At 35.5% G+C, this 22,472-nt stretch overlaps 1 protein-coding gene across 8 annotated transcripts in view; it reads left to right on the forward strand.

Moving 5' to 3' along the window:
- LOC111142002 (oxysterol binding protein like 8) overlaps window positions 1-22,472 on the forward strand; it is a 159,825-nt gene that overhangs the window by 114,850 nt on the left and 22,503 nt on the right. For all 8 annotated transcript variants that reach the window (XM_022494921.1, XM_022494922.1, XM_022494923.1 and 5 more), the window contains 10 exons: window positions 2,985-3,062; window positions 4,907-5,008; window positions 7,252-7,455; window positions 9,322-9,406; window positions 11,436-11,607; window positions 14,740-14,977; window positions 15,581-15,765; window positions 19,703-19,784; window positions 20,324-20,422; window positions 22,291-22,387. In XM_022494921.1, the coding sequence (XP_022350629.1) occupies window positions 2,985-3,062; window positions 4,907-5,008; window positions 7,252-7,455; window positions 9,322-9,406; window positions 11,436-11,607; window positions 14,740-14,977; window positions 15,581-15,765; window positions 19,703-19,784; window positions 20,324-20,422; window positions 22,291-22,387 (1,342 nt within the window). The remainder of the gene's footprint in view (window positions 1-2,984; window positions 3,063-4,906; window positions 5,009-7,251; window positions 7,456-9,321; window positions 9,407-11,435; window positions 11,608-14,739; window positions 14,978-15,580; window positions 15,766-19,702; window positions 19,785-20,323; window positions 20,423-22,290; window positions 22,388-22,472) is intronic.

A 22,472-nucleotide genomic window follows, 5' to 3' on the forward strand; every position in this document is an offset into this window, starting at 1 on the left:
CAATGAGGTAGTGCACATGAAGTGTTTAGAAAAGTTCTTGGTAAAGAATAAGCACCCATTACTTTCCATTAGTGTTTATTTTTCACTTACTAGTGTCTAAGAAGTACATTATAATACACATTTTCCTATTAAGTTGTGAGAAATAGAAATTATCCTGTTCTGATGGTAGCTATGCCATCTTTAGGTTCTTGGGGGCAAGGAGAAGACAGAGACCGTTTGGGATTGAGCAACTTTATAAATTTGTTTTGGTATCACAATCAATGCCATTGCCACGAGAGTAAATAGTATGATGTTTCAAGTTCAGTTCTCAAGGGAGTGACTTCAACAAAAATTTAATTGGGTTGATCCCCACCTTCTGCATTAAGCATAGTTTGCAGTTCCCTTCTATCTAGTGCAGCCAGTTATTGTCATCATCACCATAATAACCCATATTTTTTTTTAATTAAGTAACATTTTTATTTTTTTTTCAGTATTTCCTTATTTGCGGGGCGCCTGGGTGGCTCAGTGGGTTAAAGCCTCTGCCTTCGGCTCAGGTCATGATCTCAAGGTCCTGGGATCGAGTCCTGCATCGGGCTCTCTGCTCAGCGGGGAGCCTGCTTCCCTCTCTCTCTCTGCCTGCTTCTCTGCCTACTTGTGATCTCTCTCTGTCAAATAAATAAAATCTTTAAAAAAAAAATTTCCTTATTTGCCCCCTAAAAATTTTTTTATTAACATATAATGTATTATTAGTCCCAGGGGTACAGGTCTGTGAATTGCCAGGTTTACAGTTCACAGCACTCACCATAGCACATACCTTCCCCAGTGTCCATAACCCAACCATCCTCTCCCTACCTCCCCCAACCCTCAGTTTGTTTTGTGAGATTAAGAGTCTCTTATGGTTTGTCTTCCTCCCCATCCCACCTTGTTCCATTTATTCCTTTCCACCCCCCAAACACCCCACGTTGCCTCTCAACTTCCTTGTATCAGTTTTTGGTTTTGCTTTTAAAGATTTTATTTATTTATTTATCAGAGAGAGAGAGTGAGAGCAAGCACAAGCAAGGGGAGCATCAGGCAAAGCAGGCATTGGGAGAAGCAGGCTTCCTGCTGAGCAAGGAGCCGGATTCCGTGACCCTGGGATCATGACCTGAGCCAAAGGCAGACGCTTAACCAACTAAGCCACCCAGATGCCCCAGTAACCCATATTTTGTATCAAGTAGCAGAGGTGTTTTTTCAGAGAGGTAAAAAAAATAAGTTCCAAATGCTAGTTTAATTTTTATTTTATTAATTCATCAGATATTTAGTGAGCCCTTTCTTTTCCCCAGGTGATAGCTAGGTACCATTGGTGAATAAGTATGGTCCCTGCCTTCATGGCTCTTAAAATTGAGTGAGGGAATTTATACCCAGAATTTTGTTATATATAATCACACCTAGTGCTTTGCAGGTATAACCATTCAGCATTTGAAAGCCACCATTTGGATCAAGCCCCATATACTTTTTTGGCCCCAAGAGTCATGCTAAGAACTTTAAATACCTTCTTCTGTGTCTAATAATAGATAAAACAGTAGATAAAAATGAAAATCATAGGACACATGACACTAAACATGTTTAATTTTATTGTCCAAGATTTACAAAAGCAACTTTCACATTTATGCTCTTTTACTCTGATGAAAGAATGCCGTCTCTTCAAAAGAGTGCTGTATTAGGAGACCTACATTCTGGTCCCTGTTACATTGTTAGTTTAGAAAATCACCTCCAGAACCTCCCTTTCACAGTTTGTAAAATGGAGATAAAATCACTTGTTATGTCTATTCAAGATTGATTTCTTTATCTGAGAGAGGGAGAGAGAGTAAGAGTGCACCTATGGGGAGGGGCAGAGAGAGAGGAGTGAACTCCTTTAAGCGCAGACCCCAGTGTGGGTCTCGATCTCACACCCTGAGGATCATAACCTGAGCCAAAATCAAGAGTCAGCTGCTTAATTGACTGAGCTACCTAGGCGCCTCTATTTGTCAAGGTTCTTATGAAGATCAAATAAAAATAAGTATAAGCAAAGTCGGAAAACAAGTTTAAGACAATAATAAGGGACACTGGATAGGCAGGAAGAAGTAGATGCTAGGAATACTGGTTTTTAAACACTACAAGTTTACAAATTAGATGGTGTTTAGATACTAATTTCTGGGACGCCTGGGTGGCTCAGTTGGTTAAGCAGCTGCCTTCGGCTCAGGTCATGATCCCAGCGTCCTGGGATCGAGTCCCACATCGGGCTCCTTGCTCGTCAGGGAGCCTGCTTCTCCCTCTGCCTCTGCCTGCCATTCTGTCTGCCTGTGCTCGCTCGCTCTCCCTCTCTCTCTCTGACAAATAAATAAATAAAATCTTTAAAATAAATAAATAAATAAATAAATAAATAAATACTAATTTCTGATGATACATGTGTAGCAGTAGGGCAGTGTGTGCAGTAACTTGCTAGAATGTACATGGTTTGGTTTATTTAGAATATTTTAACTTAAGAAATTACGTTACTTTGGATACTTTTGTTCTAAGTATAAATAATTGCATATGCGTCTTAGAAATATTCTGGAAAATGGAATGCAAAAATTACAAATGATCTTATTTAACCTCACATTGTAGATTAATTTATTAAGTAGGGTTTTGGGGGTTTTTTTTAGTTTTTTTTTTTTTTTTTAAAGTAATCTCTACATCCAACATGAGGCTTGCATCCACAATCCCAAAATCAAGAATTGCATCCTTTTCTGACTGAGCCAACCAGGCATCCTTGATTAGTGTTTATTTTGTGCTTTTGTGGATTTAACATGGATTACTTTTAAACTGAAGCTATCTATCTATATAGAGAAAATTGACATTTGAAAATTTATTTTAGCCTAAATCACAGCAATAAATGGGAAGAATTCACAAACATAGCTTTAACATTAATTTTTATATTCTGTATGTATAAAATAACTGAAGGTTTGATTATGATTTCTCTTTTGTTTATTTCTATGTGATTTCAGTCTGAATCTAAACTTTATAATGGCTCAGAGAAGGATAGTTCTGCTTCAAGCAAGCTCACAAAAAAAGAATCTCTCAAGGTTTGTTTCCAGTTATTATCATAAATAACATTATGCTTTGCATGTGCTTTTGAAAATGGGCTAACAAGATAAATAGGTGTCTCCTAAGGGAAGAAAAATAGTATCCAGACAGGCACACATAAAGAATGTTAATATTTGTATGGCACACTGGAGTCAACAGAGGAGGCTACTTGATGACTGTCCAGTGCTGCCTCGGGCCTCAACTGGCCATGCCTTTGGCTGAGGACTGGATAGCTCTGCACAGTTGTACCTAGTTAGGCACATCACTGTGTTGTAGAACATGTAATGGGAAGCTCTAGTGCTTTTTGAAATTCAAGTTTACTAACTGCAGGATTATGGGCTGAATTTGACCCACAGGTAGATATATTTTAATCTATACAATGTTCTAAAAATTTGAGGTAACAAATACAAGTTCAGCTTTCCAACCTGTCTTTAAGAAATACGGCCTTGGGCTTGCCTTCCAGAATGGCCACAGATCCTGGATCTTCAGAAATACATGCTTTCTAATTGACTCTGAGCCTTGCACGGTCTGTTTTATCCCTTTTTTTCTTATATCTGATCCTGGATGAATTTGTGTTTACAATCCCGTATTAAATCAACTGTTATTCAGATATGCATATTAATAAAGACTAAAAGTTTGAAGTTTTTGGCCGTAGAATTATTTAAATTTTTTTAGATGTATATAGTGTTTTTGTCATTAAGTGCAACTAGGAGTGTTTTATAGCTAAAAGAAATGTATCACTGATAGTTTATCACCACTCTTCTCCCACCCATATAATAACAACAAAGTAATAATAAGACTATATTAATCCACTGCAACCTTCCCAGATTATCTGAGAGGTAATTTATGAAGGTATTTTGATATTTTGAATGAATTAATATCATTTTATGATTTCTTAATTATTTATATCTCGTATCTTCATATCAGGAAAACCAAATTGCCAGTTGAAAACAAATGCAGCATTGTTTGTAATATGAAAAAACTGATAACAGAGTGGATTTTCATCAGTAAGAGAACTTAAGAAAAATTATAGAAGCAGTTAGCATGATGGTTAAGAGCATGTCCTTTAAAGCCAGTCTGCCTTTGATGAATCGTGCCTCCATGACTTACTAGCTGTGTGATCCTGGGCAAGTTACTGTTTGTGCCACAGTTTTCTCATCTGTAAAATAAGGATAATAATTGTCTTACTTTCTGGGGTTATTGTGAAGATTAAATGAGATGGTACTTGTAAAGTGCTTAGAACAGTAATGGGTGTGCAGAATGTGTCCAGTAAACATTTAGCTCTTACTGTTTTTTTCATACTACGAAGCTTATGTGGCAATTAAATGAATGAAGTAGGAGTGGAGATGCTCCAAAAAATATTGAATGGGAGAACTTTTAAAATATATATATATATGTTTAAAAAAACAAAGCCACGAAAGCTGTGTATCTCTATAGATTATATACATAGAAAAAACCTGAAAAGATAGTGTTTTCCAAAAGTGTTAATAGTGGTCAATTCTGGGGATTGGAATAGGATAGGGTATAGTAAAGACAGCTTTTAGCTTTATTTGTGTTGTTTCAAATTCTTACCATGAGAGTGGATACATGTAGTATTGTGTAATTTAAAAAAGATAAAATTCTTCAAAAAGATAACAGAGAACTAGTGATCAGAAAAACTAGATTCTAACCTCTAAAAATTCCTACCAGCTCTTAAAAAGTGTTTTTTTTTTAATCCTAAGAAGCTAGAATTCTAAAACAGGTTTAGAATCTTCTATTCTACATGTTATAGACCTAAAATTTTTGGAAAGAAATTGCCCATGTCTAATGAATTTTTAATTTTTCTATTATTTGTGTAAAATAGGTGCAAAAGAAAAATTACCGAGAAGAAAAGAAAAGAGCCACAAAGGAGTTACTCAGTACAATCACAGATCCTTCTGTTATTGTTATGGCTGATTGGTTGAAGGTCAGTTTGCATTGAAGCTTGAATTCAAATTGCTGGATGTTTACCTACTGGAACAGGAAAGCCCAGAGTGCACCTAAAGCCTTCAAGACAAAAACAACTCCTGGGATGATTGTTTATCACTGGCAACCTATTAATTGTATCCCAGAGGTTCTATGTTCCAGTCTTAATGGGGAGAAGGAAACTTAACGTTGTCTGTCTTGAAATAACATAAATATAGATAGCAGTTCTTTTTAAAAAGCTTTTTAGTTTGTGTGATATTATACAGTCTAAAGAAATATTTTGCTGTTCAGACTGTCATTTAGTATTATTGTAGACTTGGTGTATGCATTATTGAGAAGATATGAAATAAAGTTAATGTAAAAGTTATTATTCGGAAAGGATTAATTTTTAGAAAAACATGCATATTGATGTTTCCATACCTTATTTTGGCCTCTGGTTATTTCCACTTACTTTTATTTCCTTTTTTATCATCCCCCGCTATCCTCCTCCTCATTCTTACCTGAAGAATATTCAGTTGGAATCTTTCAGACTAATGCTAAGTTTAAGAATGATCTTGTTCAGATTCTGACTCCTAGGAAATTTAGTTCCTGACCTTAATCTAAAAATCACCCCAGCCCTGAAAGTTTTCCACTCCCAAAAAGTTGGTCGAACCTCCAACGTAAAATTGTTAGATCTTTTGTGGATGTTCTCTCATTAAAATGGGAACCTAATGATAGTTTTCTTGTTAGTTCAGGTAGTACTAGGGTTTTCTTCAGTGTTGTGCTGAAAACACATTCTGACTTACTTTGACTCTACTTAGAAGTCTTTAAGCTCTATGTCTCACTTGAGTTTTTCAGAGCTAAACTTCTTTCTGTCTTCTAACATTGGATTCCTACAACTAATCCCCTAGAAGTCTCCAACACATCCCCTGTGTGACTTTCTAAATCATACCTTCATTTTGATATTTGCCATCCATGTTCTATTGTCACATGTCCCAGATCCAGAATGTTATCCTAGGATAACTATTTTGCTTTTCTTGTCTTTTCATTTCTTTTATATAAGCACATACTTTTCTCAAAGATACTCTCTTTTCTTCATTCCTGGCTCAAAATTCCCCCTTACTAATTTTTTCTTCTTTACAATTACTGTGGTATGCCTGTTTCAGGGTTAGGGAGTCCTATATTTATTTCGTAATTCATAAAAGTGTGTTGAGAGAGCAGATGTTTTACAGTAAATAAAAATGAGGATAATTACTAGTTTTTATTCTAAATATATTAGCATTCTTTTCAGTATTGTGAATTCAGTGACTTGCATAGAAACATTTTAATGGATGACAGAAATAGAAATTGATAGGAGAAACAGTTATAGACCTGTTACTCACATAACATTAAACCCTGGGATAAGGAACATTTTGAGACTAGAGAGAGAGATTCAGGTAACTGTATTTTTAAATTCCCCCAAGAACTTAAATGGCCTACTTTAAGTAATTACTAAGAACAAAGTAATTTAGGGAAGGTAATTTTAGGGGTTGGAAGAGAGTTCTTCCCTCTTCCTACCACTCAGTGAATATTTAGGGAATAAATGCCTGGTGTTTGTGCTAGCAGTGATTTCAGCACTGTTGATGTAGTGTGTGTGTTGGGTGGGGGGGATCTTAAAAGGTAGAATAATCTTGGGATGCCTGGGTGGCTCAGTCAGTTAAGTGGCTGCCTTGGGCTCAGGTCATGATCCCATAGTCCTGGGATCAAGTCCCACCTCGGGCTCCCTGCTAAGCTGGGAGCCTGCTTCACGCTCTGCTTGGTGCTCCCCCTGCTTGTTTGCACAGGCACATGCACTCTCCTTCTCTCTCTCTCTAACAAATAAATAAAAATCTTTTTTTAAAAGGTGGAATTTTCTTATACTCTCACAGATAAAATTACAGTAGCTGCTAGTAAGAGGAGAATCTCGATACTAGGAAAGTATGTTTTAATGGCTCCTGAGCTGGCCCGGAGGGTTAGGAAAACCATTCTATTTGGCATTATTTTGAAACTGTTCACTAGTCCCTGGCTAGACTTTAAGTTACTCAGAGGCAGGAGCCATGCTATTTTTACCTTTGTGTGCAGGTAGTAGCTTACCATCTAGTAGCTTAAAAAAAAAATCTACTGAGTCTAAAGTGTATATTTTGTGGAAATTTTAGATTAAAACATCCTATATAAAAACTGAGTCTTTATATTGCAGAGCAAAAAGAAAAAGAGCTTTATTTCCTAAACAAACTTATCTTTCTGTAGATTCGTGGTACTCTAAAGAGCTGGACCAAGTTGTGGTGTGTTTTGAAACCCGGTGTGCTACTGATTTATAAAACCCAGAAAAATGGTCAGTGGGTAGGAACAGTCCTTCTGAATGCCTGTGAAATCATTGAACGTCCATCAAAAAAGGATGGCTTTTGTTTCAAACTTTTTCATCCTTTGGAGCAGTCTATTTGGGCAGTGAAGGTAAGTAAGCGCTTGTTACATAGGTAAAAGGTAAAGATGATAACCTGTGAGTTTCAAAATAGAGATAAATCAATCTGACCTCTGCCAGGACGTCTAAATTTGCTTTTTTTTAAGTGCATTATTCCTCTTTTTATCTCTACCCACGATGAACTGTGTACACCAAAAGGCTTTGTTTTCCTTTAAGATCTAACTTAAAAATGCACTATATGCTAATAAAATAAATGGATTTAGTTTAAATTTTGACAAAGCAACTGTTTTAGTTTCTAAAAAGGTCAGTTTTACATAAATAAAGGGTTGGGGGAAGCCACCTAATTGAGACTTGGGGTTAAACAAAAGTAACTTCAGCTTTTAAATATTTCTTGGTTTTGCTTAATTAGGCAGTATATATACACCTATAAAATATCTGGACTTTTAACCTTTATTTCAGTAGCCTGTAGTCATAGCAGGACTAAATTTAGGATTAGAGAGTTAGTTCCATTCCGGGATTAGGCATTTCCCACAGGGAAAGAATTTAACCCAAAGAACGTCTGTTAATTATGTATCATGTCATTCTCAAGTGAAAAAAAAAAAATAACTTTCAAAACCTTTTATGCACAGTATTTATTCTTCACTACTACTCTTAGGGATTATAAGAGTTATAATGAATTTTTAAATTATTAAAAAATATTTTTAATGTCAAATTTATTGAATTCTCACTATTGTTGGGAGGGAGGGAAATTTGTCCATTAGATCATCATCAGAACATTTCCACAAGCAAAATATGCTTAGGACATTGTTTAAACAGCTTTAAAGTCAGTATCCTATGATAGGGTAAAAGTAATATTTATCAGTTCTTACTTTGTATTAAGGAACTCTTGAGCACTTTTGTGGACTGTTAAAAATTCTCATACCTTAGCAGATTGTAATTTTCTCTGTTACCCATATAAAGAGATTGAGGCCTAAATAGGTTACTTAAGTAATTTTTCTAGCATGGAACCAAGCTCAAAACCCACGCAGTGTGACTGGATCCTGCTCTCTGCTGGTTCTAGGAACTGGCCTATAAAATATCAAGCTATTTGAAAATACCCAAGTGGTATTACAGGACTTGTTAAAATTATATTGACTTTTTCTTTTTTTGGTTTTTTGTTTTTCATTTTGAATCTATATCATCTTTATGTTTATGCTTCTCAAATTCATTTTATTCTTTGATCTTACAGCTTAAAATTATGGTTTGTCTGTCAAAATTATACTATTAGTTCTATCCTCAGATTGTCTTTCCAGGTAAGAACTGGGTTCACCTGAGGTTAGCCTTGGTGATACTAATTACTATAGAGTTCTTGGTGCTGTATACTCCTAAAACAACCCTGGCCAAAAAACAGCAATAACAAAACTCATTTCTTTCTGAAAAAATAAAATTAGCTTTTTTCATTGGTATTTTATAACAATTTTATCAATGGTTGTGAAATGGAGATTTTTTTCCCCTAGATCTAGTCAAAATTCATTTTTTTTCTTATAAATTATATTTCCAGCTTTTTTTTGGGTCTCTAGAAATTTAATATTATTTATCTTAGTAGTATCTGTGGGATGGAAATTTCTCTTTTAAATTGAAGTTTGGTCTAGTATAATAAATTGCAGGTTTCTCTTTACTACATGAATAAGTTAGCTATAAGTTATTCAGTTTTCTGGTAAGGAGGAATATTTGTTGAAAGAGGAAAACTTTTCTTAATACTTACCATCTGCTTTCTTAAGCATGGGATTAAAGCTTGTTTGCTTTTAGGTTATAACCCATACCTATCTTAGATTGTTACAGGTAATAATGGATTGGATAATATCAAGTTGAGATTTCATAATACCTACTGTATACTGTTTATTTTATTTTGTTTTAAGGGTCCAAAAGGTGAAGCAGTTGGATCTATAACTCAGCCCTTACCTAGCAGTTATCTGATCATCCGAGCTACTTCAGAGTCAGATGGTAAATACAGATTTTGATGGATTTGATTTGGGTCCTGATTTTTAAGGGTTTATTTTATATGCCACTGTGTATTTTCCTTTGGGGATAATCTCTTTAGTATGGTATTTGCAGCAGAGGTATTGTAGTCATAAATTGCTTATGATACTAAAATATCATTAACCTTGTAGACAAACAGGGAAATCTGATAGGAAGGAAGCATTGTAAAATCAAGTGACAAATGGGCAATCTGAAGTTATCTTCTTCATCCTCCATTGATGTATTAACACCTTTTGACTTTGTTAGTGTTCTTTGTGGTAACTCATTAAGTTTTATAATTTTAGAGGTATATTTAATATACTATTTGTATTTTATTATAAAAATTAACATTTATGGGGTACCTGGGTAGCTCAGTTGGTTGAGCGTCCAACTGTTAGTTCTAGCTTGACTGGGAGATCAAGCCCCATGTCAAGCTCCGCACTCAGCAGGGAGTCTGTTTCCCCTCTGCCCCTCTTCCGTGTTCTTGCGCACGTACTCTTCCTCTCAAATAAATGAATCTTTAAAAAAAAAAAAAAATTAACATTCAGGGGTACCTGGGTGGCTCAGTCGGTTAAGCGTCTGCCTTCGGCTTAGGTCATGATCTCAGGGTCCTGGGATCAAGCCCCACATCGGGCTCCCTGCTCAGCAGGGGGAGTCTGTTTCTCCCTCTCTCCCAGCCTGCCACTCCCCTTGCTTATACTCTCTCTGTGTCAAATAAATAAATAAAATTTTTTAAATTAACATTATAACACATATACACTGTTTTGAGTTTTTTTATGTAAGAGATTCAAGTACAAACTTTGTTCTGTGCCTAGTAACTTAACACTTAATTCTTAAAACAATATGGAGAGAATAAAACTTATGTTATAGCAAACTAACTTTAAACCTTAATAATTGATAATGGATTTCTTCCTCACTTTAATGTTTCATAATTTAGCTTAGCCTAGAAAATCTTGTAAGTTTTCAAAGTTTACTTTACCTGATGATGATTTTTAAAATTAAAATACCATAGGCACAAGCTTACATTACAAAAAGTGTTTTACGTGCCTGATATTTCCAGCACATATTGAAATATATATATACATTTTTAAGAGCAACTAACAGGTTTTTTGTTTTGCTAATACAGTTCTAAATTTTAATTTTAGGGGCGCCTGGGTGGCTTAGTGGGTTAAAGCCTCTGCCTTCGGCTCAGGTCATGATCTCAGGGTTCTGGGATTGAGCCCGAGCCCCGCATCAGGCTCTCTGCTCGGCAGGGAGCCTGCTTCCCTTCCTCTCTCTGCCTGTCTCTCTGCCTACTTGTGACCTCTTTCTCTCTATCAAATAAATAAATAAAATCTTTTTTTAAAAATAAATAAATAAAAATAAATAAATTTTAATTTTAAAAATTAGGTTATTAGTGTTTCTACTAATACAGCAGTTCAGGACAATACCATATAGGCATTCAGAAATTTTCATACATGTGAGTAGAATGGATGGTAAACCTGGGGATAGACCTTTTATCAACAACAAAACATTGTTTTGATAAGTTTGTTTATTAGAAACCTAATATCTTCAGTATATTTTATGTGCCTTCTTTGGTAGTTGCAAATTATACTACCTGTTACTGCTCTAAGATTTTAAAAATAAAGTACATTTATTTTAGATTAGGTGTACTTTCTAATGCATCCTATATGCTGTTCATTAACCCGTGGTTACTAGATGCTTTGTCTGTAAAAAGCACTTGTTAACATTGTGCTATGGTGAGTGCTGTGAATTGTCTAAGACTGATGATTCACAGACCTGTAGCCCTGAAACAAATAATACATTATATGTTAATAAAAAAAAAAAACACTTGTTAAAATGAAAAATTGCATTAAAATAATCCTTGCAAGATTTTATATTCAAATTAACTTTGCCAGTTCATGTTTCTCAAAGAAATAATAGTATGCTTAAAGGTTAACGGTGTTAAATTAAGATGGCTACCGGTTTTTATAGTTTCTTGATCTACACTGCATATGAATCTGTGTTCTTCTAGGAAGGTGCTGGATGGATGCTTTGGAGTTGGCTTTGAAATGTTCTAGTCTTCTTAAACGTACAATGATCAGGGAAGGAAAGGAACATGACCTGAGCATTTCATCAGAGAGCACACATGTGACTTTGTATGGCTTATTACGTGCTAACAATCTCCACAGTGGTGACAACTTTCAGTGAGTAGCTTCTGTCACTAATTTTTATGAGGGACTATGTTGTTTGCTAGGTTAGTTAGTCAGCCTAGAATTTTTGTAGTGTATCTGAAATTGAACTTGTCTATTTTCTTCCCATTATATGGCTTCAGGGCTGGTTTGAGATCTTTTTAGTTGCTGTTATAAGGTATGGAAAGTTATTTCCTTGATTTCAGCTAATGTGAATTAATTGTTCTTTCCCAAATATATACCTTGTCTTTGTACATGGTGTTCCCTCCATTAACAATGTTTCCTAGTCTTGCTCTTCTTTCCTATAATAATGCTTTTCTTCAAGACCAATGTCAAATATTACATCAAATGCAAAGCCTTTATTGCTTCATGACAGTAAGGTATAATCTGTTCTTCTATAGCTGTTCTGTAACACTTTTTAATTTTTTTGATAATGGCACTTATTCTATCTGGTATTTGTGGAATTCTCCTATTTTAAGTGTTTTCAAGTTAGAACTGTATCCTGTTTGTGCTTTTATCCTCTGAGATAGTCATTGTAGTTAATACTAAAAAAAATATTTCCCTGTGGAACCTAACCAATACTTAGTTTGAGGTTCACACAGCTTGTTGCTTTGTAGGAAAAAAATTAGATTTCCCTTCTCCCTTGTCCCAGTACTCAACTTCTGTTCTGAAACTACTTATTCTCATCAGCATTGAGGTGACTTTCCTCAAAGTTAGGAATGAATGAATGAATGTGGGGCTTCTTCCCAAGATTTTTCCCTCAAAGATCTTCAGCTATTAATAGTCCATTGTTTTTTTTGAATCCCAGGTAATTTTTAAGAGCTATTATTTTGGAATCTTAAAACATCATCTTCTTCACATATTTATTCATTGAAATTTTTTGAGCCTCTTTTCTGTAAAAGACATTATACATACTTTTTATATTATCCATTGCATTATAAATAGGGAGATCAGATATGACCTAAATTTGAATCCAGTACAACAGTTTTTACTAGCTGTGTGATCCTGAAGAGAGTTTTGTTTGTTTTGATTTGTTTAAAACCTAAAAATTACCAGGCAACTATAAATAATAAGAATGGTATAAATAACCAAAGGGGAGGGATGCTTTAGGATGTTACAGGATCAGGAGAATTTAGAGGATAGGAAGCTAACATTCAGCTAGGGAATCAGGAAACAAATTTTTACAAAGGTAGAATCAACATAGCTATTTGTTCATTTGGCTGTACGGCAGAACATGAGCTAAGAGCTGATGATGCAGAGAAGCGGGGAATGGAGGCCTCCCTGAGATGTATAGTCTGCTTGGATGTAAGGGACAGGGAGTGAGTGAAGGTAAATATTTGCAAGTTTTAAGCCTGAATGACTGGTAAGATGATGGTAAAATTTTAAAAAAGACCCGTGTTGGGAGATGATAGTGTGTTAAATGTTGGACGTGCTGAGGACGCATTGGTCCCAGGATATATAGATGATATCAGCCAAGCATTTAAAAACATGGGCCTGAAGCTTATTTATGCATGCATGGGTTTGAAAATCAAATAGAAATGATGATGAAGGCTTGAAATTGGCAAACTTGCAAAAGGAGAGAGAGGATAAAGAAAATAAAAGGGCCAAGGAAGAATAAAATATCTTAAGGATGGAACGAACCAAGAGGGATCAGAGAGCTCAGAGAGTCAAACCATAGTTACATGCAACCCAAGCACTAAGACCACTTCAAGGAAAATAATCATCAAAAATCACAGAGAAGTCACAGAAGATGAAGATAAGACAAGGCCACTGGATTTGTCAACTAAGCCATTGTTAGTGACCTTTAAGGGAATAGATTCAATGGATTCAGGGGATTGAAAGCCAGACCATGAAAAGTCAAGGAGAGAGTAGGTGGTAAGAAAATAGGGACAGAATTTGAGACTACATTTTTTAAATACATGATTATAAAGGGAACAAAAAAAATTAGTACTGTAAAAATGAATTTCTATTAGAAATTCTTTGGTTAGGGGAGCCTGGGTGGCTTGTTCTATTAAGCATGCAGCTCTTGTGGGATCCAACCCTACATCTGGCTCTGTGCTTAGAACAGAGTCTGCTTGAGAATCTCTCTTTCTCTCCTTCTGCCCCTGCCCCCACTCTCTCTCTCTAATAAATAAATAAATAAAATACTTTTTTTTAAAGTATCTTTTGTTAAAACCCAAACAAATGAATATTTTGGGAAAAAAATTTACATTTTTTTTATTCTGGAAGTGAGGGGTTTTTAAAAAATACCTTTCTGGGGGCACCTGGGTGGCTCAGTGGGTTAAGCCTCTGCCTTCGGCTCAGGTCATGATCTCAGGGTCCTGGGATCGAGCCCCGCATCGGGCTCTCTGCTCAGCAGGGAGCCTGCTTCCCCCTCTGTCTCTGCCTGCCTCTCTGCCTACTTGTGATCTCTCTCTCTCTCTCTCTCTCTCTCTCTCTGTCAAATAAATAAATTAAATCTTAAAAAAAATACCTTTCTGAACAAATTATTAATCCTAATCACTGTAAGTAAGAATAGGATTGGGGTATAGCAACTTAATCAATTTTAGTATAGGTTTATTTCTATAAACCAAAATTTCCATTAGCAATTCTTCTGAACTTTTTTTTTCAAGATTAAGCCTATGAGTCAAGTATTAAAGATAGAGGATTACTTTTATAGTTTCACTTACTTTGAGTGACTTTGGAGAGACCTTTATAGGGGGAAAGTCATATAATTCATTTGAGCTCACTTGAGAATCTGATGACGTTGACTTGAAGTTTTTCTTTAGCTCAGAAGTGATAGTGAAGTTGATTCAAGTCCTCGAGGATGTTTATAAAACTAAGAAAAAAATATAACAAGGGAAAGACTAAAATTTTGCTTTTAGGAGCTTTTAGCCCTAAGTGTTAAAGAGACAGAGAACTCAGAGTGTTCTCTTTTAATATTTCCCAGGTTTTTATTTAATTTTTCTGTGCCTTTATTTACTAATCCTGTAAGGTAAGAATAATAATAATACTTATACGCTTATTTTTGAGGGTTAACTGAGTAAAGTTGTGTAAACCACAGAACAGTGCCTGACACTTAAAGTCTTAATAAATGTTTCATATCATCTGATTTATAAATTATATATTCTTAATCTCCTTATTCTTCTTCCTAATCCTTCCCTCAAGGTTAAATGATAGTGAAATTGAACGGCAACATTTTAAGGACCAAGATATGTACTCTGATAAATCCGATAAAGAAAATGATCAAGAGCATGATGAGTCTGATAATGAGGTGATGGGAAAAAGTGAAGAAAGTGACACAGATACATCAGAAAGGCAAGATGACTCTTATATTGAACCTGAGCCCATTGAGCCTTTAAAGGAGACTACCTACACTGAACAGAGCCATGAAGAACTCGGAGAGGTAAAAATCTGATTTTCAGAGATTTTGTTTTTCTAATTCTTGGGAACTTCCAAGTGAGATTGAAGACATTTCTTTGACCTAGTGCTTATTTTTTGAAAGAAAATATTTGTGTGATAACTATTTTATTTTTAAAATCACATACATATGAAATATATCAGAATTTATAAACAATTAAATACGTATATATACTCACACAAGTACCGATATATTCTGTTAAATATAAAGTTTACATTTTCTTCAGTTTGTTTTTGAAATAGGATAGTACTGCTTGATATCATTGCCAGGTACAATGTAAATTGCAAAGATACGTGAGCTTACAACTTTCTTGTTATTGCTAGGGCATAGAAGTAAGTATAGTATAAAATAATAGCATGTAATGAATTATTTGTGTATATCCTTCCCTGTGATGTCTATTAACAACTACTATTTTACTTAAGTTTTATAGCTATAGGCTTACTACCTTATGAGTTATTTCCACTCATGTTAAGAATGCTTGAAATAGTTCTATACCATATTCAGATTTCAACATCAAATGTCTTATCTACATATCTAAAATGCCTGAAATAAATATGATATTTCAGTAATTTTTGTTAATTGCTAAAGGCAGGTGAGGCTTCTCAAACAGAAACTGTGTCTGAAGAAAACAAAAGCCTTATCTGGACCCTGCTGAAACAAGTCCGTCCTGGCATGGACCTCTCCAGGGTGGTTCTGCCTACATTTATTTTGGAACCTCGTTCTTTCCTGGATAAACTTTCAGATTACTACTATCATGCAGATTTCCTGTCTGAGTAAGTAGATTCTTACTTTTTTTTAGATTTTTTTTGGTAGATATTTTGTAGATTTTTGTAGATTTTTTAAAAGCAAAGACACTTCATGGTTTTAAGAGATTTTTCAGAAGTCTGTAAGTACAGTGATTATGCCTTGCCAAAATCCATCTCTTATGAGATATCACTCTTCACTTTCTTCATCATTTCTACAGTTGACCTAAATAAGAGTATTTAATACTTTGCTATAATGTTTCCATTTATGAAGTTGTGTCGGAAGACAACATGCTTGAGGAAGACAAGGAGTCTACCCCTTTACCAACAGCCCTGCTTGCTTCCTTGCTTTTTAAAAGATTTTATTTATTTATTTGACACACAGAGAGAGATCATAAGTAGGCAGAGAGGCAGACAGAGAGAGAGGGGGAAGCAGGCTCCCTGCTTAGCAGAGAGCCCGATGCGGGGCTCGATCCCAGGACCCTGAGATCATGACCTGAGCCAAAGGCGGAGGCTTTAACCCACTGAGCCACCTAGGTGCCCCCCCCCTTTTTTAAACAGCACTGCTTTCTCAGGCTCTCTGACCTGTTCACTGTCCTAACATAGGAAGAGGTGATTGGGATTCCTTGTGTTCCTCTTGCCCCCACCCCTGCCTGGGTCGACTAAGCTCTTGTTCAGGTCCCATCCTGGGGCTTGTGCTTTTGTTTACACGTATCTTCTCTACATGCTCATGAGGCATGTGCAGCTTACCACAACCAGGCCAGTTGCTGGCTCATGATATAAATCCCCACTTCCATCTTTGCTTTTCTTTCTGCCAGCTGATCCTGGGTATAATTCTGAGGAAGGCAGGCATAAAGAAGGTGGAGGAAGAGCTGCCCCTTTCCTAGCAGTTTCCTGGAGAACCATTGAAAGACATCAACTTTATGCATACCTTTCCAAGTTTTGCATGCTGCCCCCATTCCAGCTATTCAAGACACTGTTTTCTAGGATATTGAGTTCTGGTATTATGACCTGATTTTTAGATTCTGCATCAATATCTGTATTCAGTTTAGTAATTACATTATTAGTCTACCAGTTACAATAATGAACATTGCAAAAAAAAAATCATAACCTAAATCGAAAGATAATTGAGAAACTGGGAGATTTTTGCAAATTAAGGCACACCCAAAGTGTTAATCTCCCTAAAATAAAAAGGGCTCTTAGAAATTTAATGAAATGATTAGCAACCTAATAGAAAAGGGAGTGGAGGAAATGACCAGAGTTTGAAAATTAATAGAAATGGTCCTTAAACATCTCACTCAAAATAAGAAAACTGCAGGTTCAAATTATGAACTATTATTTTTTATCCATCACAGTGACCAAAATCCAAAAGCTTTTATACCCCACTTGTGCTTTACATCTTATTATAGTTCTTTTATCTGTCTAGAAGTTCATTTCTCTCAGAGTATGAGGCAGGTTCCTATAAATCACAGTAAGATCTTCTTGTGAGAAGCCCATTATCCCAAATTGTTCTGGTTACACACACCATTGCCAAGGCTTTGTGGGGCAATGGGCACTTGTACTCTGCTGCTGCCTGATAAAAATTAGCACGGTGCTTTTGATGGGAATCCGGCAATATTTATCAGAATTATAGTTTCATTCAGTCCTTTGATCCAGTAATCCTGCTTCTGGTAATAACTCCTACAGATATACCTCTGCATATTCAAAATGACATATGCAAGATTGTTGCAGTAAGGCTTGTAATAGTAAAAGATTTGATAACTCAGGTATTCAGCCATAGTTGAGGTGGTTAAATAATGTATGATACTTTTATACATAAGAAGTCTATAACCTGATTTGGAGGGATCGTTAGGATTATGCGTGTATGGAAAAAGCAAGGTCCAAAGAAATGTGTGTGGTTTGCTACCTTTTCTTTCACTTAAAAAGTGTTTTGGCTACATAATTCTATTTGCTAATAAATAGTTAAATTATAATTATAATTATTATTCATATATGTTATGTATGTATGAAAACTCAGTAGAATTCACTTGTGGCATACATGGTCAGTGTTCTGCAGTGTTTATAGCAACAGCAAAAGGGCAAGTGGGAGTAGCTGAGTAATGGCTTCTAAAAATTTCTTCTTTAAAATGAAAATTGTTCTTTGATTATCTGCTACACTGATAGATATTATTCACTGGAAAATCACTAAGAATAGGTTAAATCCTTTTTGATTGACTCAGTTATCTTAAAACTTCCATATTTGTGATATGAAACTTCTGTATTTTGTACTAGGAACTAAAAAAACATACAATCCTTTTCTTTTTTTATATATATTTTTTAATTCTTTTATTTTTTATAAACATATATTTTTATCCCCAGGGGTATAGGTCTGTGAATCACCAGGTTTACACACTTCACAGCATTCACCATAGCACATACCCTCCCCAATGTCCATAACCCCACCCCCCTTCTCCCAACCCCCCTCTCCCCAGCAACCCTCAGTTTGTTTTGTGAGATTAAGAGTCACTTATGGTTTGTCTCCCTCCCAATCCCATCTTGTTTCATTTATTCTTCTCCTACCCCCTTAACCCTCCATGTTGCATCTCCACTTCCTCATATCAGGGAGATCATATGATAGTTGTCTTTCTTCGATTGACTTATTTCTCTAAGCATGATACCCTCTAGTTCCATCCACATCGTCGCAAATGGCAAGATTTCATTTCTTTTGATGGCTGCATAGTATTCCATTGTGTATATATACCACATCTTCTTTATCCATTCGTCTGTTGATGTACATCTAGGTTCTTTCCATAGTTTGGCTATTGTAGACATTGCTGCTATAAACATTCGGGTACACGTGCCCCTTCGGATCACTACGTTTGTATCTTTAGAGTAAATACCCAGTAGTGCAATTGCTGGGTCATAGGGTAGTTCTATTTTCAACATTTTGAGGAACCTCCATGCTGTTTTCCAGAGTGGTTGCACCAGCTTGCATTCCCACCAATAGTGTAGGAGGGTTCCCCTTTCTCCGCATCCTCGCCAGCATCTGTCGTTTCCTGACTTGTTAATTTTAGCCATTCTGATTGGTATGAGGTGATATCTCATTGTGGTTTTGATTTGTATTTCCCTGATGCCGAGTGATGGGGGAGCACTTTTTTATGTGTCTGTTGGCCATCTGGATGTTTTCTTTGCAGAAATGTCTGCTCATGTCTTCTGCCCATTTCTTGATTGGATTATTTGTTCTTTGGGTGTTGAGTTTGTTAAGTTCTTTATAGATTTTGGACACTAGCCCTTTATCTGCAAATGTCTTCTCCCATTCTGTCATTTGTCTTTTGGTTTTGTAAACTGTTTCCTTTGCTGTGCAAAAGCTTTTGATCTTGATAAAATCCCAATAGTTCATTTTTGCTACAATCCTTTTCTTAATGGAGCATTTTTCATGGGAGAGATTAATATCAGCCTATTGTCCTCCCTTCATGTAGGATGGCACTCACCCGTTATTGATCTCCTCTAATTAACATTAGTTACTGAGAACAGACTAAATCAAGTAGGGAGCTGAACACCTTTAATGAAACTGTTAATGAGACTGCTTGGCCCCATCGTTGTAAATGCTAGGAACCATGCAATCCTTAAATCTCAAATGTGTTTATTTTTATTTTTACCTTTTAATCGTAATTTCTCACAGAACTCCTAACAACATCTAGGGCTCTAAGAACCCACTTGAAAAACCTCGGTTTGGAGAATTTCCAAAAACTGCTTGAGCAAAGACCTGGGCGGTATATCAGACAATAGGAAAAATGGGGAGAAAAGCAACCAGACTATGAAAAGTTATTCTTACTGACTGATGTACATGGTTGTTTTTACTATCTGTTTTAAATATGACTTAGGTTTTCCAGTCATATCTCATACTCGGTTGTTTACTTGATAAGTAGAAGGGAGAATTTGTGATATATTTTGTGAAAGTTTAGTGTATACCATTTTGGTTTTTTAGGGCTGCTCTTGAAGAAAATCCTTATTTCCGTTTGAAGAAAGTAGTGAAATGGTATTTGTCAGGATTCTATAAAAAGCCAAAGGTAATGTTTATATTTTATTTTCTTTAACCTTATATGAGCTCCTTATTTATTATGTTATCTTTATTTATTGATAAGCATTACAAGGCCTCTTTGAGTCAGCAAAATTGCATACTACTTGATCATTTAGACCTGTATTGTGGATTGAAGTGATTTCATTTTATTTCATTTTTATCATGTCTCTACTGTGAAATTTTAAATTTTTTTTAAAGATTTTATTTATTTATTTGACAGAGATCACAAGTAGGCAGAGAGGCAGGCAGAGAGAGAGGAAGGGAAGCAGGCTCCCCGCTAAGCAGAGAGCCCGACGCAGGGGCTTGATCCCAGGACCCTGGGATCATGACCTGAGCCGAAGGCAGAGGCTTTAACCCACTGAGCCACCCAGGTGCCCCTCTACTGTGAAATTTTATATGGATAAATCCCAGATGACACTGCTAAATCCATTTTGACTAGTTTAAACTATTTTGAGTCTTTCAGATTTGTATTTTTGAAACTTGTATTTTTTTTTATTTTTTTATTTTTATTTTTATTTTTTTTACCAGGGACTGAAGAAACCTTATAATCCTATACTTGGTGAAACTTTCCGTTGTTTGTGGATTCATCCTAGAACGAACAGCAAAACTTTTTATATTGCTGAACAGGTATTAGAAGTGCATGTTACAGAAACAAAACTGGTTTGGAAGTTATTGGAATATTTTAATAAAGAATATTAACTCAGTAAATTCACTGTTGCTTAATCTTTCTTACTAGTGAACATTTAGTTAAGCATTTAACCTTTTAGTACTGAATACTACTAAATATCTTATTTGTAAGTATTACTATTATGGTCATGGAAGCCTATGACCAAAAAATCTTGTTTTTCTGTGCCTCCCCCTACCCACAACCAGATTTTGTTTCCTTTATGACCAAAATTGTCCAGTGGTTTCCTAGTTCCTAAATCAGATTTACACCCATTTCTCTGGCATTCAAGGTCTTCCTTATCTTCCTAAATTAATCTCAAATTAGATGCCTTTCTGAAGCCTCTATAGTAATCAGACCTCTGCATTCATAATTAGACAACCTGATCTTGTACTTTTTTGTCTCGTTATTTTATAATTTAATTCTCCCATTCCAGTATTTTTTCTCAGCTGTTCTCCATCTAAACCAACCCTGACCTGCTCCTCTTTCATGATCCCAGTGACTGTATCTCCCAGTGATTTCTAGCTTCTCAGTCTTTTGTATTATTTTTTTTGATTATCCATTAAGCTGTTATTTTTAACACACTGTTTAACTTTTTCAGACTGTTTACTTCCTAATTGAATTATCAGCTCCTTTAAGGAATACCCTCCCTATAAACTTCTCTTTTTGTTGTATGCATAGTACAGAAATATTTCTTAGCAGTCAGAAATATTTCTTAGTTTTAACCTTTCATTAATTTAGACTTACATACATTCATATTCATGATTCTCAATCTTTTCCCCTCATCCTCCTTTGCCCCTGGTCCTGAGTAATACAACATTTTTTTCTCAATAACAATGACAACTTACTGTAATTATTCTCACCTAGAGTGTAAGAAGGATGAAGATTATGTGTCATATGAAAAACCTTCCTCTTTTCCCTAGAGATTTTGATATACCTCTCAAGTGGAGACATTTTATCTGTGTATTAATTTTTTAAAAATTATTATATCACCTTGTATTTTAGTTTACTATAATTCCTCACTAAATTGAGAAGCTTGAAAAGAGTTTGATTTTAGCTTTGACTCATTTCAGAAAACATAAGGGGGATGTGTGTGTGTGTGTGTGTGTGTGTGTGTGTGTGTGTGTGTTAGATTACTAAAGTAACATATTTGTCAAAGCTTTTGTTTCCTGTTGCCTATTTTGTAATCCATTTGAAGAGTAGCCACTGTATTAGTTATCCATTGCTTATATAATCAATGACTGCCAAAACTTAATGGCTTAAAACAACAAGCATTTATTAGCTTCTATAATGAAGTTTAGGAATCTGAGAGCTGCTTAGCTGGATGGTTCTGGCTCAGGGTCTCTCATGAGAGTGCAGTGAAGGTGTCAGCCAGCTTTGTAATTATCTGAAGACTTAACCTGAGTTGGAAGATTTCACTTCTAAGCTCATCACATGTCTTTTAACAAGAACACTCAGTTCCTTTCCACATAGGTTTCTCCATGGGATTGTTCACAACATGGAAGCTGGCTTCTCAGAGCTAATGATCTGAGAGAGCGAGAGACCAAAATGGATCGTGTATTATAACTTAATTTCAGAAGTGACATATGTCACTTTTACACAAAGTAACTTTGGTACAGTGTAAAAGGAGTCCACCTAATGTTGTGAATACCATGAAGTGGTTTCCTTGGGAGATATCTTGGAGGCTTGTTACTGTAATCACCAATGTTTAATTTTACCACTTAACAAACATTGCTTCTTATTAGAGTATACTTTTAAGACTTGAGCTTTTGATAATAACACAATAATATGCTTATGTTATTATATTTACATTTTTTCCTGTGTTCAATAGGTGTCCCATCATCCACCAATATCTGCCTTTTATGTTAGTAACCGAAAGGATGGATTTTGCCTTAGTGGTAGTATCCTGGCTAAGTCTAAGTTCTATGGTGAGTTCTCCTTGTCTCTAACTTTGCCCCCTTTTCTGGAAGGTAGTATTTAAAAAAACAAAACAGGGGCACCTGGGTGGCGTAG

Source organism: Enhydra lutris, unplaced genomic scaffold (genome assembly GCF_002288905.1).
Source record: "Enhydra lutris kenyoni isolate GAN:26980312 unplaced genomic scaffold, ASM228890v2 scaffoldscaffold7, whole genome shotgun sequence".
Taxonomy (NCBI): domain Eukaryota; kingdom Metazoa; phylum Chordata; class Mammalia; order Carnivora; family Mustelidae; genus Enhydra; species Enhydra lutris.